Consider the following 27,024-nt stretch of genomic DNA (forward strand, 5'->3'; position numbering starts at 1 on the left):
GTTCCATTCCCAATGTGCCACCCCCAAGAGGGACAACTCCCTTTGGTGGCAGCCCCTCCCCCAGGGCAGGCAGGCTTTATAGAGCTGCCCCAGCGCCCAGCTGGGGGCAGCAAGTGTTTCCGATGCTGCCTGCCTGTGCAGGGTCCTGGTAGCTGGATGATGGGAGTCGTAGTACGACAACATCTAGGGAGCCACAGGTCCCCCCCCCCACCTCTCATGTGTGTTGTCCTGCATCTCGTTTGCAGCAGTGACCAGCCAAAAGATGATGGGAAACCCAAACAGCTCTCCCCTGTCGTTCACCCCTCCAGAATGTTATCTCAGGGTAGGCTGACTCTGTACGTGGAAGCTCCTTTTAACTTGTGGTGGTTCGTAGCAGCTGAAAGAGCTTTCTCCCATGGATTGGCCCAGTCCCCCTTTGGAAGCCAGCTGAGCTGGCGGACATCATCTCAGGAAGTGGCAGCAAATGCCGTAACTTGCTTACTGCTCTGCGTGAAAGGTCTTTCTGCTAATCAATCCTCCTGCATGATCCCTGGCCTTGTGAGAAGAGAAAAACATCTCTATCCGCTTTCTCTACACCATGCTTGGGAGAAAAGCAATGACAAACCTAGACAGCATCTTAAAAAGTAGAGACATCACCTTGCCAACAAAGGTCCGTATAGTAAAAGCTATGGTTTTCCCAGTAGTGATGTATGGAAGTGAGAGCTGGACCATAAAGAAGGCTGATCGCCGAAGAATTGATGCTTTTGAATTCTGGTGCTGGAGGAGACTCTTGAGAGTCCCATGGACTGCAAGAAGATCCAACCTCTCCATTCTGAAGGAAATCAGCCCTGAGTGCTCACTGGAAGGACAGATCCTGAAGCTGAGGCGCCGAGACTTTGGCCACCTCACGAGAAGAGAGGACTCCCTGGAAAAGACCCCGATCCTGGGAAAGATGGAGGGCACAAGGAGAAGGGGACGACAGAGGACAAGATGGTGGGACAGTGTTCTCGAAGCTACCAGCATGAGTTTGACCAAACTGCGGGAGGCAGTGGAAGACAGGAGTGCCTGGCGTGCTCTGGTCCAGGGGGTCACAAAGAGGCAGACATGACTAAACGACTAAACAACAACAACTACACCATGCATAATTCTGGCCACAGTGATCTATGCTAGGGTCACCTCCAGGCTTGATTATTGTAATTCGCTCTACGTGGGGCTGCCCTTGAAGCTGACCCAGAAACTCCAGCGGGTGCAGAATGCCATGGTGAGGCTCCTTACAGGGTCCTTGCCATGGGAGCACATTCATCCAGTGCTTTACCAACTGCGCTGGCTCCCAGTGGAGTACAGGGTCAGGTTTAAGGTGCTGGTTTTGACCTTTAAAGCCCAATGTGGCCTAGGACCCACGTACCTACAGGACCGCCTCTCCTGGTATGCCCCACAGAGGACCTTATGGTCCACAAATGACAACATTTTGGAGGTCCCAAGTCACAAGATGGTTAGATTGGTCTCAACTAGGGTCAGGGCCTTTTCAGTACTGGCCCCGACTTGGTGGAACACTCTTTCACAAGAGACCAGGGCCCTGCGGGACTTGACATCTTTCCGCAGGGCCTGCAAGACAGAGCTGTTCCGCCTGGCCTTTGGTTTGGACTCAGTCTGACCCTTATGTTTCCCTCCCCTTATGGTCTTGATCTATCGGCTACTTTTAAAATAAGGCTGCATTTTAAATTGCATTTTAACCTGTATTTTAAATTTGTCCTCCCCTCTTTTCCCCCTATTATGTTTTTACTGTGATTTTATTGCTGTTAGCAGCCCTGAGCCCGGCTCTGGCCGTGGAGGGCGGGGTATAAATAATAATAATAATAATAATAATAATAATAATAATTATTATTATTATTAACCTCTATCATGCTGTTGTCGGTGTCCCATCACCCTTCATGGGAGGCTTCTAATCAGAGGTTGGATGGCCGCTTGTCAAGGGATTATTTAGCTGTGATTCCTGCACTGCTGAGGGTTGGACTCGATGACATTTGGGGGTCCGTCTTCCAATTCTATGATTTCAGTTGCTCTCTCCTGTACATTCCCTAGAGCTATAATGTCCTTTTTGAGGTGATCAGAACCGCATGCGGTATTCCAGGTGTGGTTGCACCATAAGGACAGAGGAAGCTGCCTTTACACAGAGCCAGAGCACTGCTCCATCTAACTCAGTACTCCCTACACTGACTGGCAGCGACTCTCCAGGGTTCCAGAAACTGGGAGTTTCTAGTTCCTGCCAGGGATTGATCCTGGGACCTTCTGCACGCAAAGCAGATGCTCTTACCACTGAGCCACAGCACTTCCAGCAAGGCGGGGCTACAATAAAGGCAGTTGCTTCGGTTGAGAGTCCTGCATTGGACTAGATGACCGACGGGTTCCCTCAATTCTATGCTTCTACTATCCCTGGTGTGGGATAATAATAATAATAATAATAATTTATACCCCGCCCATCTAGCTGGGTCCTCCCAGCCACACTGGGCGGCTTCCAACAAAACACTAAAATACAATAACCTATTGAACATTAAAAGCTTCCCTAAACAGGGCTGCCTTTAGATGTCTTCTAAAAGTTTGGTAGTTATTTTTCTCTTTGACACCTGGCGGGAGTGCGTTTCACAGGGTGGGCGCCACTGCTGAGAAGGCCCTCTGCCTGTAGCTTTGCTTCTCGCAATGAGGGAACCGCCAGAAGGCCCACAGCGTTGGACCTCAGTGTCCGGGCAGAACGATGGGGGTGGAGACGCTCCTTCAGGTATCCTGGACCGAGGCCGTTTAGGGCTTTAAAGGTCAGCACCAACACTTTGAATTGTGCTCGGAAATGTACTGGGAGCCAATGTAGGTCTTTCAAGACCGGTGTTATATGGTCTTGGAGGCCACTCCCAGTCCCCAGTCTAGCTGCCGCATTCTAGATTAGTTGTAGTTTCCGAGTCACCTTCAAAGGTAGCCCCACATAGAGCGCATTGCAGTAGTCCAAGCGGGAGATAACCAGAGCATGCACCACTCTGGCAAGACAGTCTGCAGGCAGGGAGGGTCTCATCCTGCGTACCAGGTGGAGCTGGTAGACAGCTGCCCTGGACACAGAATTGACCTGGGCCTCCATGGACAGCTGTGAGTCCAAAATGACTCCCAGGCTACGCACCTGGTCCTTCAGGGGCACAGTTACCCCATTCAGGGATTTGCCTTTCACAGCTGAAGCAGGTGGGGCTGATGTTTCCACTGAGTTATCCCCCACCACGACCCCAAGATCCGTTTCCTCATAAGTCACGGATATCTGAACTTAGTCTGTCCATTTGAGCAGGGCCGGATTTAAATTTGATGCGGCCCTCAGCTACTGAAGGTAATGGGGCCCTTTCTATGTCCAGCTGTCCTTTGTTAACAACAAATTGTCCCCGTTTTTTGTGTTGAATATATGCTATATGGTCATTTATGGACCTAATAGGTATATATGTATATTTATTTTTATAAAATTTTTTATTGAATTTTCAAATTATAACAACAAATTTTCCATAAATCTTAATTAAATAATTTATATATCCATATTTCTCCCCTCCTCCCTCTTTGGCTTCCCCCGTATTTCCATATTGATTCATTAAACAAATTCTGTACCCTGCTGATTTTGCCTCTTATACAGTTGTGAAAGTTTAGTCAAAATCTGCCAATAAGTCAAAATCTTTATACAGTGGTACCCTGGGATGCGAACGGGATCTGTTCCGGAGCCCCGTTCGCATTCTGAACGGAATGTAAGACTCGATGGCACGTCTGCGCGGGTTGCGTTTTGCCGCTTCTGCGCATGACATCATTTTGAGCATCTGCGCATGCGCGAGCGGAGAAACCTGGAAGTAACGCACTCCATCTGTAACGCACTCCGTTACTTCCAGGTTGCCACAGAGCACAACCCAAAAGCGCTCAACCTGAAGCACATTCAACTCGAAGTATGACTGTACTGTCTTTTTATATAGTTTATAAATGGTTCCCACTCTTTTATGAAATCAGTGCTGTCTCTCTCATGTATCCTGTCAGTTTAGCCAGTTCCGCATAGTCCATAAGCTTAGCTTGCCATTCTTCCTTTGTTGGCCAGCAAAGGACCTAACAGGTATCTAAAGCCATTTGCACATAACAAAATATGTATTTTATCAAAGTAATTGTTGGCCAACAAAGGAGCGAACAGGTATCTAAAGCCATTTGCACAAAAATACAATTACCGGTAAGATAGTAAAATTCATGTTAAATTGCTGTTTTAGGGGTTGCTTTTAAAAGTCTGTAACGGATTAATCCGTTGTGCATTACTTTCTATGCGAAAGCGTACCTTGGTTTTGGAATGCTTTGGTTTTGGAAGAGACTTCCGGAACGGAGTAAGTTTGAGAACCAAGGTACCACTGTATATAGATAGGAGCAAACCAGTGATGTTTTAGGGAGCAGGCTAGTAGGCGGGGCCCATGATTTACATCACAGGAGCCTACACAACACAAAATACTGTTGCTCCATGTAAGTTGTATTTTATTTGTTTTTTATCATATTTTGGAAATGGAGGCCTGAGGAGAATTCCAAGGGCCTGGAGGGCGTAGCTGTCAACTTTCCCCTTTTTTTAAAGGGAAATTCCCTTATTCCGAATAGGATTCCTCGCAAGAAAAGGGAAAAGTTGACAGCTACGCTGGAGGGCCAGATTGAGCCCCTGGACTGGAGGTTCCCCACACCTCCCCCCCCCATGGTTTAGTAAGAGAAGAAGACACACACATATTTAAAATGTGTATTTTATTTGTCCAATTAAAATAAAAAAGTGTAGCTCTTTCCCCGCTTAAAAAGTATTGATACATCTTGTACAAAACTTTGTATAAATAACCCAAATTTTCTCCTTCAAATCCAATATATAAAAAATTTGTACCTTTTCGTTCAAAAAATAGTTACAGCATAAAATTTGAGGGCAAAAAAATAACCTTTCTCTTTCCAAACTCCCCTGGATAAGCAATTTTTAAATAACATAAATAAATTTAAAAAAATTGATTCATAAGAAATTTAAGGGGAAAAAATAGACAACAACGCGTGATTCTCTTTTTCCCCCCCACGCACAAAAAGAAACAAAAATAGATTATGAGGAAAAAATAAATAAGGGAGAAGAAAACATAATACTGGAGAGGTTTTAAATTAAAATAACTTGTTTTTTTAAAAAAACAAAGCAAAAGAAAGAAGAAAAAGCAATTTGATCCCTGGGTTTCTCCGCTTATGCCAGTATTTGTGAGTAAGGAATGAGGTGGATTTAGCAGCCAAGGGAAGTCAGAGGTGACCGATCCGTCTGTACGTATCTGTGTGAACCGATCTCTGCTCCGGAAGCAAGGCCTAGGGAGAGAAGGCAAGGAGGACACACTTCACACACAGCCTGTTGCAAAACAGCACGTCACAGTTAGTAATGCAGACAAACAGCGCCGCTTAAGCCATCGCAGCAAGACAGACACATCAGCGAGCGCTGGGGGATAAAGAGGAAAGGACAGCAAGCCCAACATTTACAGCACAGCAAGCCCAGCTCCCGGGGAATAGCAAGCCTAACATGCAGGGGAATCGCAAAGAACATTCGGTTAAAGATTAGTCTCAGCTGTGCGGAAAGGGCAAGCAGTGCGACACCTGTGTCGTTATTTCCACTTGGGGGAACTCGCCACGCAAAGCCACTTCCGCACTTCAGAGGAGGTGGGGTTGCGGGCTTCACGGCACCAGCCCCGCGCGATTGGGGGGGATTCCTGGCCGCGTCTCCTCCTCTATGAATGCCCCATCCTATTTTTTATTAAAGATTTCTTGGTTTACCAAAGTACCGTATTTTTCACTCTATAAGACGCACATTTCCCCCTCCAAAAATTAAGGGGAAATGTGTCTGCGTCTTATGGAGCAACGCGAAGCCTCCAAAGTGCAGTGGGAGCGCTCCCGCCACGCTCCGGAGGCTTCGCGTTGCTTTCGCTGAATCCTGGAGAGCGAGAGGGGTCGGTGTGCATCGACCCCTCTCACTCTCCAGATAGCCGCCTGAAGCCTCCGGAGCACGGCAGGAGCTCCCGTTGCGCTCCGGAGGCTTCAGGTTCCTTTCGCTGAAGGGTAGGTGCCCCTTCAGTTAAGGCGCAGCGCCTCTTCAGCGAAGCGGGAGGAGAAATGGAAGGGGCTCCGTTTCTCCTGCTACTTCGCTGAAGGGGCGCTGAGCAGAGAGGGGGAGAATTTTTTTTTCTTGTTCTCCTCTTCTAAAACAAGGTGCGTCCTGTGGTCAGGTGCGTCCTATAGAGCGAAAAATACGGTATGTGCAATGTCTCTTTTTCCAAGTTGCATTTTCTACAGATCAGTTTCATTGGTTGAGACATGAGCGTTACATTAGGAAGAAAAGGGGGGAAGAGGTGGAGGGGACCATGGTGGGTGGGGGTGTAATGGGGGGGCAATGTTTCTATTTTACTTAATGCATGTGTGGGGTTTTGTGTCAGTGTCGCTTGTGCGGGTTCTCTCTGCTATTCGCTTGTGTTCCTTTGGTGGTGAGAGAAGTTGGGGTTGGCGAAGGTGTGGTTGTTCATCTGTGATTGGCTGTGGTGAACTTTGTTTTCATGTGTGGATGGTGTGTGTGTGTGTGTGTTTTTGAATCAGGTTAGCCATATTGATTTGTATGCTGTTGGTGGATTCTTGTTGTCGTCTTGTTGGGCTGTCGAAACAAAATAAAAAAATTCCTTCCAGTAGCACCATAGAGAGCAACTAAGTTTGTTATTGGTATGAGCTTTCGTGTGCATGCATACTTTTTCTATTTTTATTTTGTTTCGACTACGGCAGACTAACATGGCTACCTACCTGTAACTAGAACTATTGTTGGGCTGTGTATGTGATAAAGGGGAGCCATAACAGGGTGAAGGCGTCTTCTTCTATTTGTCCCCATGTCAGTCTCAGTTTATTGGTTAATTTTCTAGTAAGGCTGTTTCCCTATTTGATACCATTGGTCCATGTTTACTCCTCACAGGTCTCTCCAGTGTCTGGCTATGATGTTTCTGGCTGCTGAAAGTAGGTGGGTTATGAGTTCTTTGTGATGTAAGTGGGCATTATTGTCTTGGAAGATGTTTAGTAGGGCCAATTCTGGGGTAACTTCTAAAACTTGCTTAGTTATTTTGCATATTTCTCATATAGTTGTTGTCCAGAATAGTCGGATTTTGGGGCATTCCCACCACATGTGGAGGCCTCTTTTAAAGCCATCCAAGTGGGTGGCCCCATTGCCTCATCTGGGAGAGAGTTCCACAGTCCATGCACTGCGTGAAGAAGTACTTTGCCCCACTTTGCAGAAATACAAATCCCGGGACTCTGCGGTGCCTTTTTGGCAATGAAGAGCCGGCTACAGATATTGCAAATGAACAAACGAACAAAACACTGAGCACAGTAATGCAAGGGAGTCATGCTTTGGTGCAACAAAGAGAAGGATAGTATCTACGGAGCATTTTAGGGAAGACTGGAGTGGGGTTTGCAACTGGCATAAACAGAGAAAAGGGTCACCGTGATGAGAAGAGGAGAAATGGAGAGGCGCCTACTGTAGGTGAAGGCTCTCTACGCCCCAGGACCACGAAGGGGAAAGAGAAAGAGTGTGTGGATGGAGGACATACCTGGGGCATGTTCGTCTCCAAGGGCCGGTTTTCAAGCTCCTCCTGCAGGCGCTGGCACCTCCTCTCCTCCTGCAGGAACTGGCGCTGGAGCTGCTGGTAGTCTTCCCAGGGGACCACAGGGCAGCCTTGCTGCTGGAGGTCGCGAGGATGCTGCGACGGGCTAAGCATCATACTGGAGCTTGAGTGTAGCAGCTGCTGCGCGAGAGGAAAGGGGCAGGAGGGAGGGGGTTAAAGGACGCCTCGCAAGGACACGATACGATAATCTTTATTGTCATTGTCCCATACGGAACAACGAAATCGAAAATCTACACCAGACATTCAGAAACCAGCAAGCCTGCTATCCCAGCTATCCCAGCCTGGTTAGCCCCCTAAAAACTCTGATACCCCATAATTAAATACAATATACTCCCATAGCGAAGGTGAAGGGACCCCTGACCGTTAGGTCCAGTGGTGGCTGACTCTGGGGTTGCAGCACTCATCTTGCTTTACTGGCCAAGGGAGCCGGCGTACAGCTTCTGGGTCATGTGGCCAGCATGACTAAGCCGCTTCTGGAGAACCAGAGCAGCGCACGGAAATGCCGTTTACCTTCCCTATTTATCTACTTGCACTTTGACATGCTTTCAAACTGCTAGGTGGGCAGGAGCTGGGACTGAGTAACGGGAGCTCACTCCGTCGTGGGGATTCGAACCGCTGACCTTCTGATCAGCAAGTCCTAGGCTCTGTGGTTTAACCCACAGCGCCACCCGCATCCCTATAGAGACTACCTTAAACTGCGTTTAAAGCCAAAAGCATTTGAATAGAAACTGTTTCTCAGGTGGCTAGTCCTAGTCTATATAACCCTGGACCTTCTTCCAGAAGGCAGAAGCTGATAGAGATCATTTCCGGGGTGCGCACTATCCTGCGCTATCGGAACAAACAGCAATTTGAGTATTCCATGGATGGCTGTTTGCTCCGATTTAGCAGGAAAGAGCGGGTTTTGGTTTTTTTGGCAGAGAAAGCACCAGGATAAAAAACAAAACAAACAAACTGTTCGGACACAAAGTTTTAAAGCGCAGGCCTGTGGCTAGAAAAGGAAGCCTGGAGAATTTACTTTAGATATCGTAATTATTGATTTATTGTGGATTGATAATTCGTTGAGTAATCTCCCTTGTACATACTGGAAATGTTAAAATATCATGCAGGAATTGGCAAGTGGATAGCTGATGGTTAAGGATTATAAGTTACAAAAACAAAAAAACTATTGCAATATAAGGCTAATTGTAAGGAGTGGGATGTGAATTAGAAATAACTGGGAAAATAATGCAGCAACAAGAGGAAAATATGGACATATCAAAAACGGAGTGCGGGAAACCAGTTTTTGGATTTTTAAAATTAAATTTGCTTCAATTTGTGGTTGATTTGTTAAAAAATGGAAAATCGATAAAAACAATTTTGGGGAAAAAAAAGGAAGTCTGGATGAGTCCATCAGCTCTGCAGGGTTTCAGACCAGGTGTCTGTCTGTCTGTCTCTGTCCTATCTCTTTTTGCACCTGGTCTGCTTTTAAGCATTTCATCTTGCTGGCTGTCTCTGCACGTGGGCTCTGGGAAAATGGAGTATTCTTTCTCTTTCCCTTCTGCTGCTAGCTACAGGGCTGGCTGTAAGGGTTTGGCTTTTGTGCCTGCGCAAAACCCCTGGAACCAAACCTGCAGGTAAGATGCAATTACGCTGCGCTTAAAAACACAAAGCATTTCTCAATCGCAGCAACGTTAGAAAGCACACATTCACTGACATTCTGTGTGGAAGCCCAGAAACCCCTGCGAACTGCATTTCCTGGAGACCTCAGAAAATCTAGACATGCAAATGTCAACGTGCTCATTCCAAGAAAGGCATGCAAAAAACAAGACCATGAACGAGACCAACGGCGACTGTCACAAATGGCATTTCCAAGAATGAAAGAACAGAAAATGGGATCTCAGAGCCACTCTTCATTCCCACCCCCCAAAAAAAACTGGTTTCGAGTTTAAGAGAGCTTACCCAGTATTCCTTGTAAGATCAAACTTTAAAGCTAAGGCTTAACCTTTTTCTTTCTGAGCCTACAACAATCAACACTGATAGCCAATATCCTTCCATTTCCCCTTTTTGCCCATTAAAATGAAGAGCGGCTCTTTCACACAAGAGGCAGGCCAATCGTCTTTCATATTAATTCTTTAAAGAAATACCGTATTTTTTGCTCTATAAGACTTTTTCCCTCCTAAAAAGTAAGGGGAAATGTGTGTGCGTCTTATGGAGCGAATGCAGGCTGCGCAGCTATCCCAGAAGCCAGAACAGCAAGAGGGATCGCTGCTTTCGCTGCGCAGCGATCCCTCTTGCTGTTCTGGCTTCATAGATTCAGAATATTTTTTTTCTTGTTTTCCTCCTCCAAAAACTAGGTGCGTCTTATGGAGCGAAAAATACGGTAGATGGAGGGGCATTAAAGGCATGGTGCTGAAGAGCTTTCTCTCTCACACACTCGCTCTCTCTCTCTCTCTCTCTCTCTCTTTCTCCATGCATATGGGCTTATGGCAGTGGGAAAAGGTTTCCTCTACCTTCGCTGGCTACGTCAGGCAGAGCACTGCGCTCCTCTCTGCTAGCTCCAGCCACCCAGGTCTGGGCACAGGTTAGCCAGGAGTGGGGAGAAGCACAAGGGGGAGAGAGAAGGTTATGGGGCTTCCGAGGTAAGAAAGAGTCAAGGGAGAAATTTGCACGGGGGGGGGGGGAGACGAACCAAAGGACAAGGAATATTGCGCAGAAATCAGAAGAACTGAGGTGGGGGAAGAGACACAAATGGAGCATCATTTTCAGGTCCACGGCCCACAACAGAATAGCATACAGGTCAGGAATGGGGGAGCCCTGATAAACTACAACTCCCATCGCCCATGATAGCTGGTCACAAGAGCATCTCTGCAAATGTAGTAAACAGGAACCTGATACTTTGGAGCATATTTTCTTTTCTTGTGATTTTGGCATTTATGCCAGAAAACAATTATTAGAGGCCTTACAACTCAACAGGCTCAGTTCTACACTACCAACGGTTCAGGAACTGCTCTGGGACAGGAATGATCAAATTACTTGAATAGTGGCTGAATTTTTGAGTGCTGTCCATGTAGAAAGACTGGGCCATTATCAAGAGATTTAGTGGTTCTTAACTGATGGGTGATGTGGTAGTTTTATATTGTATTACTGATGCAAATTGATTTTCTCTGGAGTTAAAGATCTGACTGGGACAAAGCTTGTTACGTTGAGCTCGTATTTTGCACCATTTGTATACGGTGTCTGTTTGATAATGTGTGGTTTGCTATGCCTAATAAAGGATATTTGAGTCGATAGCTGGTCACGGTGGAAGCTTGAGTCCAGCCACCAGTTAGGTCTCCCTGCCACATCTCAACACCGATGGCTGTGCTCTACACATGCAATGCTGTGCTCAGAATCCGGCTTCTTCAAAACTTCACAGTGTCTTCCTTGTTCTGCCATCTCCCCCCAGATAAAGGCAACCAGCTCAAGTTAAGAAGAGCAGGATCAGGCCAGTGGACCACCTAGTGGTGGCATCCTGCTTGGCCAGTAGCCAAACAGATGCCGGTGGGAACCCTGGAAGCCGAATCAGAGCGCAGATCAGAGCCGGATCCTGCCGTTTCCAGGAACTGGAATTCAGAAGCATTTTGCCTTGACGTTGGGGTGGAGCGTAGCCATCAAGACTAGCACCTGAAGGAGCTTCTCCAGCCCCATCGCCCAGCCCAGACATGGAAATCCAGCTCTGGGGGCCTTCTGGCGGCTCCCCCACTTTGAGAAGTGAAGCCACAGAGAACCAGGCACAGGGCCCTCTCGGTGGTGGTGCCCGCCCTGTGGAACACCCTCCCCTCCAATGTCAAGGAAATAAACATCTATCTGACTTCTTTTAGAAGACACCCGAAGGCAGCCCTGTACGGGGAGTTTTATGTGTTTTAATATTTTGTTGGAAGCCACCTGGGGCGGCTAGGACAACCTAGTCAGATGGGCGGCATATAAATAATAAAAATATTATTATTATTATTATTATTATTATTATTATTATTATTAACCACTGATAGCCTTATCCTCCCTGAATTTGTCCTATGTTCTTTTAAACCCATCCATGTTTCTTTTGCCTCTTCAAAGTGCTCTCACAGCCCTCAAACCAAGTCTTTCCTTCAGAGAAACCTTGGTAAAGCCCTGGCAGAACCCATCTCACCAGAGTGTTAGCAAGATCCCCTTCATTTTGCTGGGCATTGGTGCCATAAATCAGGAAGTGTTCTGACTCTCCTTCCTCTTTTCAAGTTCTGCCCTGGCCTTAGTGTGGTGTACTGGTTAAGAGCAGTGGACTCGTAATCTGGTGAACCGGGTTCGCTTCCCCGCTCCTCCACATGCAGCTGCTGGGTGACCTTGGGCCAGTCACACTTCTCTGAAGTCTCTCAGCCCCACTCACCTCACAGAGTGTTTGTTGTGGGGGAGGAAGGGAAAGGAGAATGTTAGCTGCTTTGAGACTCCTTCGGGTAGTGATAGAGCGGGATATCAAATCCAAAATTCTTCTTCTCCAAGGAAGAAAAGCTCGCCACTTTCCGAATGAGACTGTTCCACCGTTGAAGAGCTCTCACTAACGTTCTTCCAGGTGTTTATGCCCAAGAAGATTAAGTTCAAAAACCGAGGTTCCACTGTACTGCCTTTCTACACAGAAGTCCCATGTACATATTTATCTTTTATCTTTTTAATTTTTTTACACATTTCACTAATTTTACAACCATTTTAACATTTCCAAACTTTACTTCCTTTCCCCTCTTTCTGCGGGTCCTTAAATTCTTTTTGAATATCTTCTGCATATCCAAATTAACTTAATTTGATCATTTATTCATCTAAATATATACTCTTATAAAATTGCAGGTTATTACAAGAATAATAAATGTAGATATTTATCATCACTGGTAGCTGTTGACAGATCTGTCCTCCCTGATTCTGTCTATGTGAAGCTGGTGCGTTAATTCTTCTTTGGAAAACTCAGCCAAAGGCCTCTTCTTTAGCTGTATGTATTCTGTTGTGGGAGAATCCATCTCATAAGGACCATCATCTCATACAGCCCTGGAGTCCCCTTAGATCTGCAAGCTCAAATAAATAAACAAACCCCTGGCCTAAATCCTCAAGCAAAACGATTCCCAGTTCATTTTTGACATCAGAAACGCACCATCTACTGAAACAGACCTCCATCACCTGTTCGTCCCGTTTGACTTGCTTCTTCCGTAGCCCTTCGTTTTCCAGATTGACGGCTTCCAGCTTGCGCTCAAGGGAACTCATCTGGCTGATCTGTCAGGGGATTTAAGGCTCGTTTTAGGAAAGATGAGGATGGAGCGGGATTATTTCGTTCGGTTAGCTTGTTCCGCTGTGGCCAAGCACCGGTCTACGTCAAAATAGGCGAAGTGCCTATAGGAGGATATTTCCCTGCATCCAGACAGCTCCCAATAAGATCCAACATGTGCTCTAGGGGAGACGTTCTTGGAGCAAACTGGTTGCTCCACTGTGGATCCTCTGCATGGATCTGATGGAGGGGGCAGGGCTGAGGTACGGTCGTACCTTGGTTCTCAAATGGAATCTGTTCCGCGAGTCCGTTCGACTCTGAGAACCGTTTGCAAACCAAGGCGCAGCTTCCCATTGATAGATAATTTATTACGGTCAAAGACCAGCTCGCATAACACAATAAAAGCAGCGTTCATAAAAATAAAATACCGTATTTTTTAGCTCTATAAGACGCACCAGACCATAAGGCGCACCTTGTTTTTGGAAGAGGAAAACAAGAAAAAATATTCGGAATCCCAGAAGCCAGAACAGCAAGAGGGATCTGGCTTCTGGGATAGCCTCTTGCTGTTCTGGCTTCTGGGATAGCCGCGTGAAGCCTCTTCAGGGCAGCGGGATGAAGGCTCCCCATGCCCAGAAGAGGTTGCGCGTGGCTAAGGCAGAGGCCAGGACAGCAAGCAGGGCTCCGTTCCTGTCCTGAGGGAGAGCTGCGCAGCGCCTCTTTAGCGAAGTGGGAGGAGGAACTGAAGGGGCTCCGTTCCGCTTTGCAGCAGAGGCCCTGCGCAGCTCTCTCTCTCTGTGCAGTGCGATTCGCTCCATAAGACGCACTCACACTCCCCTTACTTTTTAGGAGGAAAAAAGGGTGTCTTATGGAGCCAAAAATACGGTATACAATCAGAGCAGATTGCAGCAATAACTCATAAGTTAAAATTGAGATATATACACACACCCGTACAACTGAGATTTGGGCTACCATAAAAATTGACCCTGAGGCACCCGAAAGGGCATTTCCCCAGTAAGCTATTTTATTCTAGAGGATGATCTGTGCCTACAAATCTGGGTGCAGAATCTGGCTACCAGCCAGGTCATCTTGTGATCTTTGCCTAAGAATTAAGTTTAGACTTGCAGCTTCCGATTGGCTGCAGGAGCTTCCTGCACTCGACTGGAAGCCGCGGCGGCCGTTCGGCTTCTGAAAAACATTCACAAACCAGAACACTCACTTCCGGGTTTGCGGCGTTCAGGAGCCAAAACTGAGTACCAAGGCATTTGAGAACCAAGGTACGACTGTACTGCTCACATAAAGTAAGGTATGAAGCCAAAGAACACCCCATCCCAAAATATGGCGACAGAGACATGAACCGAGAACATAAGAGCAAAAAAAGAGAGCTTCGCTGCTGGATCAGGCAGACGGCCCGTCTAGTCTAGCATCCTGGTCTCACAGTGGCTGACCAGATGCCTGTGGAAAACCAGCAAGCAGGATCTGAGCACAAGAGACCTCTCTCCTCCTGAAGTGTCCAGAAACTGGTATTCTGAAGCACTGCTGACTCCGAATGTGGAGGCAGAGAATAGTCGTAATGGTTAGTAGCCATCGATAACCCTCTCCCCCGTTAATTTGCTGATCTCTATGCCTGTTGTCTTTGTCCATGGAGTTTTCTTAGCAGGGATACTGGAGTGGCTTGCCAGTTCCTGCTCCAGGTGGATCACGTTTGGTCAAAACTCTCCACTATGACCTGTCCATCTCGGGTGGCCCTGCACGGCATAGCTTCTCTGAGTTATTCAAGCCCCTTCACCACGGCAAGGAAGGCAGCATCTTAAAAAGCAGAGACATCACCTTGCCGACAAAGGTCCATATAGTTAAAGCTCTGGTATGGAAGTGAGAGCTGGACCATCAAGAAGGCTGATCACCGAAGAATGGATGCTTTTGAATTATGGTGCTGGAGGAGACTCTGTAGAGTCCCATGGACTGCAAGAAGATCCAACCTCTCCATTCTGAAGGAAATCAGCCCTGAGTGCTCACTGGAAGGACAGATCCTGAAGCTGAGGCTCCAAGACTTTGGCCACCTCATGAGAAGAGAAGACTCCCTGGAAAAGACCCTGATGTTGGGAAAGATGGAGGGCACAAGGAGAAGGGGACGACAGAGGACAAGATGGTTGGACAGTGTTTTTGAAGCTACCAGCATGAGTTTGACCAAACTGGGGGAGGCAGTGGAAGACAGGAGTGCCTGGCGTGCTCTGGTCCATGGGGTCACGAAGAGGCAGACACGACTAAACGACTAAACAACAACAGGAAGTTCACAAGGAGTGTCAAGACAAGAGTCTTCTCTATACTCAACTTCTATATCCCTCAACCTTCTATAGAGCAACGGAAGTTCAGAGGTATCCTGCCTTAGAACACGCAGGGCTGTATTCAGAAATGCTTCTTGTGAGCAGGTCCCTTGAAATTAAGGAACATCACTAAATTCCATCCATTCATTTAGAAAGGTCTACTACAGGGTGTTGAGATTTCCATTCCACCTCAAGGAGCAGACGTGTGGAACTCTTGCGTGTCACATGTCTGTTTACATTCCAGCACAGCTTGCTGGCAACTTCCGTTGTGTATAGCTTTTGTTTTTCCCCGTTCTCTCTGAGAAGACGAGAGAGAGAGTTGACATGTTTCTTTGTCCTGATTTATGATTAATAAATCGGTAGTTGTAGCATGCTTCCACAAGCCTCACACCTATTCTGTGTGCTCAGTTCGATCTGCTGATAGTGTGCCCTGGCTTTGAAGCCCGGGTTGCTGATTTACGTTGCAGCAGAGGCCGGTGGGTCTTCACAGAGGAATGGCTGGAAGGAGACGGCCCAGCCAGGGCTAGCCAGCTGGCCTCCTGGCCCTCTGCATGTCGACACAGGGGTGCCCAAACTTTTCTCAAAGAGGGCCAGATTTGATGAAGTGAACATGCGTGAGGGCCGATCAAAGTTGTTGACTGCCACAGGGGCCGGATTCAACTGACCAGTGGGCCGGATTAGGCCCCTGAAACGGACTTTGGACATACCTGGTCTACTAAGACCTGGAGAACATCCAGGTGGTATTCAGTGAGTGCCTGGAGGCGGTTGGAGGATGGATGGCAGCTAACAAATTGAGGTTGAATCCTGACAAGACAGAAATACTGTTTTTGGGGGACAGGGGGCGGACGGGTGCGGGGGATTTCCTGGTCCTGAATGGGGTGTGCCCCTGAAGGACCAGGTGCACAGCCTGGGAGTCATTTTGCACTCACAGCTGTCCATGGAGGCTCAGGTTAATTCTGTGTCCAGGGCAGCTGTTTACCAGCTCCATCTGGTATGCAGGCTGCCTGCAGACTGTCTTGCCAGAGTGGTGCATGCTCTAGTTACCTTTGAAGGTGACCTGGAAACTGCAACTAATCCAGAATGCGGCAGCTAGACTGGTGACTGGGAGCGGCCGCCGAGACCACATAACACCTGTCTTGAAAGACCTACGTTGGCTCCCAGTATGTTTCCGAGCACAATTCAAAGTGTTGGTGTTGACCTTTAAAGCCCTAAACGGCCTCGGTCCTGGATACCTGAAGGAGTGTCTCCACCCCCATCGTTCAGCCCGGACACTGAGATCCAGCGCCGAGGGCCTTCTGGCGGTTCCCTCACTGCGAGAAATGAGGTTACAGGGAACCAGAGAGAGGGCCTTCTCGGTAGTGGTGCCCACCGTGTGGAACACCCTCCCTTCAGATGTGAAGGAAATAAGCAGCTATCCTATCTTTAAAAGACATCTGAAGGCAGCCCTGTTCAGGGAAGTTTTTAATATTTAATGCTGTACTGTTTTTAACACTTGATTGGGAACTGCCCAGAGTGGCTGGGGAAACTCAGCCAGATGGGTGGGGTATAAATAATAAATTATTATTATTATTATTATAGCCACCTAACCACCTGAGTCAATGGCCTTATCCAAGATGAATCTACCTACAAATCTGTAAACAGCAACTAGTTACCTGTGGCGAGCAAGGACCAGCCCCAGGTGACCAGCCCAGAAAACTATTGGAAACTGGAAGAGAGATGCATAGGTTTTTGACGGGGTGTGTGCTTGAGTGCTTATTTTCTTTGAAGTCATCCAGGTGGCACAAATGCCACAGGCCTGTGTTAACATAATCAGCAGAGTACAAACTTGTTTTAGCATGCACAGATTTCGAAGGAAAAAAAGAACAAGATAATGCATTTGAAGACCGGACTAATTGAGTGTTCCTTGGGAACAATGTAAGGGTTTATTCGCCACCCCAGAACTTTTTGTATGTGCTGCAAGCTGCTCAGAGGAGCTGGGGTACAAATAATAAAATTATTATTATTATTATTATTATTATTATTATTATTATTATTATTATTATTATAACTGCCTGGAACTGACCTTCCAGTTGGCTGAGGCCAGCTCCTTCTGAAGCCTCTCGCATTCCCTCTTCAGGCTCGCTTTCTCCTGCTCAATGGCGTTCACGATCCCTAAATGGCTTTGGTGTTTTAGGTGCTTCTGGCTCAGGATGGTGGATTCCAGCTGACGGATCTGGCAAGAGAAGAGGCCAATTCACATGCTGTTTATAAGGATGTTGGGAGAAGTGTGTGTGTGTGTGTGGAGGGGAGACAAACCCACCAGGAAAGCATCGTAGGCTGGTCTGATGGCCAACTTTCATGAGCTGACTTTATGGGGAGTGTCCACACGCACAGCACAATCGCATCTTACATTTAACACACACAATTCCAACCCACAATTCCAACCCACAACAATTGCATCTTATGTTTAACACACACAATTTCAACCCACAGCAATCGCATCTTACATTTAACACATACAGTTTCAACCCACAATTTCAACCACAACAACTGCATCTTACATTTAACACACACAATTTCAACCCACAACAATTGCATCTTACATTTAGCACACACAATTTCAACCCACAACAATCGCATCTTACATTTAACACACACAATTCCAACCCGTACAAGGTCGAAGGTTAGCTGGTTGAAATTCCACAAGTTAAATGCAAGCAAGGCAGGAGAGCTTAAAGGCTCTTTTTGCACCGGGTTTCCCCAGCATGTGGTTCCACTCAAGGTTCTGCCTCCGGCCCTGTGCACCTCTGACATGCAGCCCCCAGAAAGTTTCCCCAAAATCTGAGAAAGGTTCTCTATTCCTCCACGAGCAAGATATTTACCAGCTAGATATGAGGACGGACGGGCACAACACGCACACCTGGAAGGAATTCCCCATTTACCTTCTCTCTGGAACGAGCGAGGTCTGAGCTGGTGCTCTGGAGCTCTTGCTGGAGCCGCTCGTTGTCCTGCCTCAAGAGCTGCTGGTCCTGCTTGGCCAGGAGACCCACTTCGTCCCCCCAGCACAGCTGCTTCTGCTGGCTCTGCAGCCCCGCCGAATGCACGGCTGCTTCCAGGGTCCGATTCTGATGGCAAAGAGCACACACGGCAAAGGGTCAGGGCACCTGCGGCACATGGCTAGGGAGAGAAGGGCTGGCAGGTCCTGGGTTCTGCGCTGGCTCATTCTTGTAGCCAGGGATAATAATAATAATAATAATAATAATAATAATAATAATAATAATATTTGTACCCCGCCCATCTGGCTGGGTTTCCCCAGCCACTCTGGGCGGCTTCCACAAAGACCAAAAATACACTAAGATGTCACACATTAAAAACTTCCCTAAACAGAGCTGCCTTCAGATGTCTTCTGAATGTCAGGTAGTTGTTTATCTCTTTGACATCTGCTGGGAGGGCGTTCCACAGGGTGGGTGCCACTACCTAGAAGGTCCTCTGCCTGCTTTGCTTCTTGCAATGAGGGAACTGCCAGAAGGCCCTCGGAGCTGGATCTCAGATATCTGGGCTGAACGATGGGGATGGAGACGCTCCTTCAGGGATACTGGACCGAGGCCGTTTAGGGCTTTCAAGGTCAGCACCAACACTTTGAATTGTGCTCGGAAATGTACTGGGAGCCAGTGTAGGTCTTTCAAAGGTAGCCCCACATAGAGCACATTGCAGTGGTCCAAGCAGGAGATAACCAGAGCATGCACCACTCTGGCGAGACAGTCTGCGGGCAGGGAGGGTCTCAGCCTGCGCACCAGATGGAGCTGGTAGACAGCTGCCCTGGATACAGAATTAACCTGCGCCTCCATGGACAGCTGTGAGTCCAAAATGACTCCCAGGCTGTGCACTTGGTCCTTCAGGGGCACAGTTACCCCATTCAGGACCAGGGAGTCCTCCACACCAGCCCGCCCCCTGTCCCCCCAAAACAGTACTTCTGTCTTGTCAAGATTCAACTTCAATCCATTAGCCACCATCCATCCTCCAACCGCCTCCAGGCACTCACACAGGACCTTCACCGCCCTCTTCATCCACTGCACAGTTAAACTGTGGAACTCCCTGCCACAGGAGGCAGCAATGGCCACCAACTCAGATGGCTTTAAAAGAGGACTGGACAAATTCATGGAGGAGAGGGCTATATCTCTTCTTAATTTTACTCTTCTTAATTTTTCCCTTATGCTGCTGTTCCAGGTCACGTTCAGTTGGGTAAGATAAAGGCATGTTGCTGCTGCCTTTGGCATAGTCTCTTTTATAGAACACAACATGATTTTTTCCTCCATTTGTGGTCCAAGATTAGAAACTTGTATTTTTTCAACTGGGGCATCTCGATTTTATAGTTTCATTAGGCAGTGCAGAAATTGCTGAAGACCCTGAAGAAAACCTTGGATAGAATTCAGAATGTTGCTAATGCGCTGCTGATTAGATTAGACCAGACCAAATTTCCCAGAATGGAGGCTTTCAAATTGCATTTCTACCGAACGACAATCCTCCCTTCACCACCCAAGATTGAAACATAAGGACTAAACATTCAGTAAAATTGTTTTTTGAATGCTTCTCTGAGAGTGGGCATTACTGTAGAACAGTAATTAATTTCATCAATTGTTTGAATCCCAAAGTTTTATCTGTGAACCGCCCTGAGACCCCTGGGTATAGGGCGGTATATAAATTCAATTAATAATAATAATAATAATAATAATAATAATAATAATAATAAATATCAATGACTACTAGCCATGAGGACTATTATCTCTCTCAGCAGCTAGAGGCAGCAAATCCTCTAGGTGGTGAAGGTCCTATGTGAGTGCCTGGAGGCAGTTGGAGGATGGATGGCGGCTAACAGATTGAGGTTGAATCCTGACAAGACAGAAGTACTGTTTTTGGGGGACAGGGGGCGGGCGGGTGTGGGGAATTCCCTGGTCCTGAATGGGGTAACTGTACCCCTGAAGGACCAGGTGCGCAGCCTGGGAGTCATTTTGGACTCACAGCTGTCCATGGAGGCGCAGGTCAATTCTGTGTCCAGGGCGGCTGTCCACCAGCTCCACCTGGTACACAGGCTGAGACCCTCCCTGCCCGCAGATTGTCTCGCCAGAGTGGTGCCTGCTCTGGTTATCTCCCACTTGGACTACTGCAATACATTCTATGTGGGGCTACCTTTGAAGGTGACTCGGAAACTGCAACTAATCCAGAATGCGGCAGCCAGACTGGTGACTGGGAGCGGCCGCCGAGACCACATAACACCGGTCTTGAAAGACCTACATTGGTTCCCAGTACGCTTCCGAACACAATTCAAAGTGTTGGTGTTGACCTTTAAAGCCCTAAATAGCCTCGGGCTGGTATATCTGAAGGAGCATCTCCACCCCCATCATCCATCCCGGACACTGAGGTCCAGCGCCGAGGGCCTTCTGGCGGTTCCATCCCTGCGAGAAGTGAGGTTACAGGGAACCAGGCGGAGGGCCTTCTCGGTGGTGGCACCCGCCCTGTGGAACGCCCTCCCGCCAGATGTCAAAGAGAACAACAACTACCAAACTTTTAGAAGACATCTGAAGGCAGCCCTGTTCAGGGAAGCTTTTAATGTTTGATGTATTACTGTATTTTAATATTTGGTTGGAAGCCGCCCAGAGTGGCTGGGGAAACCCAACCAGATGGGTGGGGTATAAATAATAAATTATTATTATTATTATTCTGCTTGTGCGTTCTCACAATGGCCAACCAGATGCCTCTTCTGGGAATCCCATAAATAGGACCGGAGTCAACAGCCAGGCAGCCTTCTCCTCCGTTAATTTGTCTAACCCTCTTTTGAAGCCACCCAACTTGGTGGCCATCGATACCTTTATTGGGCTCAGAAGCCTTGATCAAATGTGGACCGAGAGAGAATGAAAACCCAATAAACTCTGCAAATGCAGGCTAGCAATAAAGCAAGCAAAAGAAGAATCTGAGGAGGAAGTTTGCTGAGGCCGATTCAAGGCCCACCTTATCATTGCTGGTCTGCAACTGCTTGTGTAAGGACATCACTTCCTGCCTCAGAGTCTCCTTCTCCTGCTGGGACACCCTGAGGTCAGACTTAAGCCTGGAAACCTGGGCATTTTGCACAGCGTCATCAAAATTCTGCATCTGGGGGGGGAAAGGCCAGAGTCGAAGATCACAGTGATGATCAAATAAAATAGTGACTTCAAATAAAAACATCCTGAAGGTCCCAGGCCACAGAGAGGTTAGGCTGGCCTCAACTAGAGCCCGGGCTTTTTCGGCTGTGGCTCCAATCTGGTGGAACGCTCTGCCACAAGAGACTAGGGCCCTGCAGGACTTGACATCTTTCCGCAGGGCCTGCAAGACGGAGCTGTTCTTCCTGGCCTTTGGTTTGGACTCAGTCTGACTCCCTCTCCCCTTTCATAATTTTTCTCACAGGCCCATATAAGTTCAGCACAAACAGTTGGGCCTGGTGAGCATTCAAGGTCCCCAACCCTAATCTGCGGGTTGCCATCTGATTGGATTTTATTCTGATCCTGATCTGATCTGACGATGTATTTTAATTGATTGTCTGATTTTATGTTAATGTGTTATACATTTGATGTTAGCCGCTCTGAGCCCGGCTTCGGCTGGGGAGGGCGGGATATAAATAAAAATTATTATTATTACTATTATTATTATTATTATTATCTCCAAACCAGCAAGGGAGAAACGCAGGGCAGGTTTGGAGGAACCCTGAAACCCACAACTGTGAAGTCCCAACTGGACAGAATCAAATCTGCCAGTAAATTCCAGCTCAGCCATTTCAAGGTTTTGTTCTTATTGATGTGTAGGCTGATAGGAACACTGTGCAGAGACTTCAGAGGCGAGAAGGCAACACCACAAAACACACACCTTGTCTTGCGACGCTGCCTTCTGTGTTTTCAGAATCTGATTCTGGTGCTCCAGAGATGACTTCTCCTGCTTCAGGCAAGCGACAAGATCCTCCAGGAAGGCCACTTTGGCTACCTGCAATATAAATGCCAGGAACTAACAGCAGCAGAGAAAACATGTTCCACTCTTTACTTTCAACATTCTTGGGCACATGGAACTAATTACAAGTATCTTGAATTTCTGCTTATCCCTCAAGAAAGAAGGGCATTTTCGCTGGCCAGGTTTACCGTATTTTTCGCCCCATAGGGCGCACCTAGTTTTTTTTTTGGGGGGGGAAATAAAGAAAAAAAAATTATTTCCCCCCCAGGCGTGGGGCTGGGGCAGGGGAAGCCCGAGCTTCCCCCGACCCCAGCCCCCAGAACAGGCTGCTATCCGCAAGCCATGGGAGAGCCGCGCGACTTGCAGAGAGCCGCGCGAAGCCCGCGCGAGGCTTCTGGGTGCAGGCAGCTCTCCGCAAGAGGTGGGAGAGATGCGCGAAGTCGCGCAGCTCTCCCACGGTTTGCAGATAGCTTCCTGAAGCCTGGAGAGCGAGAGGGGTCCGTGCGCACCGACCCCTCTCGCTCTCCAGGCTTCAGCGAAAGCCTGCATTCGCCCCATAGGACCCACACACATGTCCCCTTCATTTTTGGAGGGGAAAAAGTGCGTCCTATAGGGCGAAAAATACAGTAATTCAAACCCATCAAACCTCCTTTGGGGTAGGTTCTCGGAAATGGTGGAAGGAGAAAGAATTTGCTCATGTGAAGACCACCTGCTGGAAACTCTTACTCATATGGTCCTTAAATGTAAACTATATCTTGATCTCCGCCAGCAGTTTCTAGATCAACTCTGCATCCCCAAATGGAAACCAGAGTTGGAGGTCATACATTTTCTATTACTGGGGAATGATCAGGAGCTCACCAAATTAGTGGCTAAATATCTTTATTTGGTTTTTTAGTCGCAGAAAAACATTGCAGACGTCTGATCTCCCTGGAGACCTAGAGATGCAACGTTAGACTTTTTCGCCTCTTTTCATTTGACAAATGTTCTGTGACGTTGGGGAGGTGGTAATTCTGTATTGATTTCCTATGGATGTTTGTAAAGGTAAAGGGACCCCTGACCATTAGGTCCAGTCGTGGCCGACTCTGGGGTTGCGGCGCTCATCTCGCTTTATTGGCCGAGGGAGCCGGCGTCCAGCTTCTGGGTCATGTGGCCAGCATGACTAAGCTGCTTCTGGCGAACCAGAGCAGCGCACGGAAACGCTGTTTACCTTCCCGCCAGAGCGGTACCTATTTATCTACTTGCACTTTGACGTGCTTTCGAACTGCTAGGTTGGCAGGAGCAGGGACCGAGCAACGGGAGCTCACCCCGTCGCGGGGATTCGAACCGCCAATAGGCAAGTGCTAGGCTCTGTGGTTTAACCCACAGCGATGCCAATAAAAGGTTTGATGATGAGATGATGAGGATATAAAGAGAGCACATGGGAAGCATAAAGAGCTGCCTTGCACTGAGCCAGGCCACTGGCCCAGCCAGTCATCTCTACACGGACTGGCAGCAGCTATCCAGAGTTTCCGCTGCAATGACCCTGTCAGGTAGGTGAGGCTGAGAGTGAGCAGCTGGTCCGAGGTCTCACCCACAGAGCTTTGTGGGGATTTGAACCCTGGTCTCCCAGGCCCCACCCCAGCACTCTAACCACTACGCAACACTGCCTCTTGATGTAGCATTGCTGTAAACTCCCACCTTCTGCGCACATCTGTTCAGCTCCTCGCTGAGGGCTTCCTTCTCTTTCAAAAGCTTCTCGTTTTTCACGAGGACGCCGGAAATCTCATTCTGGAGGTCAGAGAGGTCCGGGCACCTGGTAATCTGTGGAAGGTAGATATGTTTCAACCTGGGGGCACCGGGTTCTTCTCTGTGCCCTCCCCAGGGTGCACTGCCATGGCAGACCACGAGGATGGTCAGCAAGGGAATCTATACATTTTAGAAAATACTTGTAAATATTCCCAATGCACGGGGTGGTTTGTACACCCATGGGCATCCCTTGGTGGATTTGCATCACTTAGATTTATAGTATTGCCCCTAGAGCCAGGCAAATATGTCAGTTTTGGTGTCTCTCATTTTTCCAAGCTTAAAATTTAGTCCTCCACAATTCAGCGTCAGATTGCGTTAAAAAGAAATCTCATGAACATTCAACATCATTTTTGTGTGAATTTCCAATTTATACTTCTTCAATGCAAGCTGGAGCAATACATGCATTTTGGCAAGGCAATTTCCCCTAATAAAACACATTTTTTGCATGTTGTGTTCACTCATATATGTAATCTTATGTCCACTTCACCCTGGAATATCCATCTTTGTACACATTACCCGGCAGCACTGCAAAATTTGGAAAAGTGCAAATTTTGAAAGATGGGTGTGTTTCGGTCCGTCTGTTTCTGAAACAGACGGACCGAGTGCAAATTAGGTACACTCAGACTTGCTCTGTGGTCCCGCAGAAAACAAACTAGGGTTCCTGTTGGGCACTTTGCTTTACAGGTGAAACTCGGAAAATTAGGATATATTGCTCTATTTGCAGTCCTTGTTTTGCTGATTTCATTTAATATTCTAATTTTCTGAGATTGTTAATTTGGGGTTTTCATCAGCTGCATGCCATAATCATCACAATTATAACAAATAAAGGCTTGACATATCTCGCTTTGCATGTCACGAGTCTGTCTCATATATTAGTTTCACCTTTTAAGTTGAATTACTGAAATAAATGAACTTTTCCATGATATTCTAATTTTCTGAGTTTCACCTGTATATTTCTGGGTCTTGACTTTTATTCAATATTCCTACCGGGGTAACAAACTATTTATGGTCCAGCTGGACCATCAAGAAGGCTGATCGCCGAAGAATTGATGCTTTTGAATTATGGTGCTGGAGGAGACTCTTGAGAGTCCCATGGACTGCAAGAAGATCAAACATATCCATTCTGAAGGAAATCAGCCCTGAGTGCTCACTGGAAGGACAGATCCTGAAGCTGAGGCTCCAATACTTTGGCCACCACATGAGAAGAGAAGACTCCCTGGAAAAGGCCCTGATGTTGGGAAAGATGGAGGGCACAAGGAGAAGGGGACGGCACAGGACGAGATGGTGGGACAGTGTTCTCGAAGCTACAAACATGAGTTTGACCAAACTGCAGGAGCCTGGCGTGCTCTGGTCCAGGGGGTCACGAAGAGGCGGACATGACTAAACGACTAAACAACAACAACAACAACGAACTATTTGTGTGGCTTCTCATGACATCCCTCACCTGCCATTGCCCCTGCCCCTCCCCCCCTTGAGAAGGCTTACCTGCTTTCCCTTTTCCAGCTCCTCCTTGAGGAAGTTGTTCTCCTGCTCCAGAGCAAGGGCTTGAGCCCTGAGCTGAGACAGCTCCATCTCCAGCGTCGAGGACTGGGAGCAAAGCAGCAGGAAAAGTTAGGATGGCCTACCTTGCCCATGGCTCGTTTACATATACATTGCACACAAAGACACACGTATAAAATGTTCAACTAAAGAAGAAAGGCAAGAAAAACTGATGGACTATGCTGAAATGGGAGAGCTAATTGAAAAATTTAGAGATAAAGACAATAGAGACTTTAAAAAAGACTGGGAACCAGTTATAGACAGACTAATTAAAGATTAGGATTAAAAAAGTTGAAGGAAATGGAAATTTGGTATTTAAGAGGTAAAATTTTTAATGATATATTATATTAAGATTAAAGATTGGGATTAAAAAAGTGGAAAAGAAATTGCTGGACAAACAACTTGGACTGGAATACAAAAGAGGGAGGTATGGGGAGGTCCAGAAAATAAGTAAATTCAAAAATGGAAATGGAAAGGTGATATTGTTTTTTAATTGTTCTGTTTCTTTCTTTTTTGTTTTTTTTGTTTTTTCTGTTTTTTATTATGTATTGTGTATTTGTGTATTTTTTTCTATGTTTTTCTGTTTAATCTTTCATTGAAATTTTAATAAAAATCATTTACAAACGTGAAAAAAAATAAAAAATGAAAAAAATAAAAAAGACTGGGAACCATTTATGTTGTATTTACAGAAACATTGTAAAAAAACAAAATACAGTCATACCTCGGGTTACAGACACTTCAGGCTGTGTTTTTTTGGGTTATGGACTGCCAAAACTCGGAAGTACCGGAACAGGTTACTTCCGGGTTTTGGCGGACACGCATGCTCAGAAGCACTAAATTGCAACCTGCGTGTGCGCAGACGTGCCGCTGCGGGTTGCAAACGTGCATCCCGCACAGATCACGTTCGCAACCCAAGCGTCCACTGTAAAAAAATTCCTTCCAGTAGCACCTTAGAGACCAACAAAGTTTGTTATTGGTATGAGCTTTCGTATGCATGCACACTTCTTCAGATACACTGAAACAGAAGTCACCAGACCCTTCTATATAGTGAGAGGGTGGGGAGGGGTATTACTCAGAAGGGGGGTGGGAATGGGTGACTGGCTGATAGGTGTAGTAAACCTTTTAGCGACTGCAATTTGTCTTAAAGGAAAAAGCAAGGGGTGAGGTGGCTAATAATAGCTTTATCATGTATAATGAGATAACAATCCAATGTCTCTGTTCAGACTAGGTCTCTCCATGGTTTTAAGTTTGGTAATAAGTTGCAATTCAGCAACTTCTCTTTCCAGTCTATTTCTGAAATTCTTTTGTAATATGACAGCTACTTTGAGATCTTGTATAGAATGTTATGGGAGATTGAAATGTTCTCCTATTGGTTTCTCTGTCTTGTGATTCCTGATTGTGAAGAAGTGGACTCGCTAGTAGGGTTTGACTAAACACTTACAATCAACAAAACAGAAAGACGAAGAGGTAATAACAGGAAAGTATTAAAATGTAAGAGGTAATTTGA

General features: G+C 46.9%; 1 protein-coding gene and 1 long non-coding RNA gene across 12 annotated transcripts in view; one reads left to right on the forward strand and one right to left on the reverse strand.

Moving 5' to 3' along the window:
- LOC308470520 overlaps positions 1-27,024 on the forward strand; it is a 215,454-nt gene that overhangs the window by 155,985 nt on the left and 32,445 nt on the right. The gene's annotated exons all lie outside the window — the stretch shown is intronic.
- Positions 1-27,024, reverse strand: part of NIN (ninein) — a gene marked incomplete at its 3' end in the record, with an annotated part of 126,052 nt that overhangs the window by 2,163 nt on the left and 96,865 nt on the right. Inside the window, exons 22-30 of one of the 11 annotated variants that reach the window (XM_081002308.1) lie at positions 25,464-25,565; positions 23,871-23,993; positions 22,116-22,229; positions 21,228-21,368; positions 18,164-18,346; positions 17,305-17,454; positions 12,828-12,929; positions 7,605-7,799; positions 5,061-5,337 (exon numbers count right to left, since the gene is read on the reverse strand). In XM_081002308.1, coding sequence (XP_080858434.1) covers positions 5,275-5,337; positions 7,605-7,799; positions 12,828-12,929; positions 17,305-17,454; positions 18,164-18,346; positions 21,228-21,368; positions 22,116-22,229; positions 23,871-23,993; positions 25,464-25,565 — 1,173 coding nt within the window. Of the gene's footprint in view, positions 1-5,060; positions 5,338-7,604; positions 7,800-10,168; positions 10,230-12,827; positions 12,930-17,304; positions 17,455-18,163; positions 18,347-21,227; positions 21,369-22,115; positions 22,230-23,870; positions 23,994-25,463; positions 25,566-27,024 lie in introns of those variants that run through there. The other 10 variants (XM_081002303.1, XM_081002302.1, XM_081002311.1 and 7 more) reach the window with 10 other exon arrangements.

The sequence above is a fragment of the Podarcis pityusensis genome (assembly GCF_964106645.2).
Source record: "Podarcis pityusensis genome assembly, chromosome: 1".
NCBI classification, from domain to species: Eukaryota; Metazoa; Chordata; class Lepidosauria; order Squamata; family Lacertidae; genus Podarcis; species Podarcis pityusensis.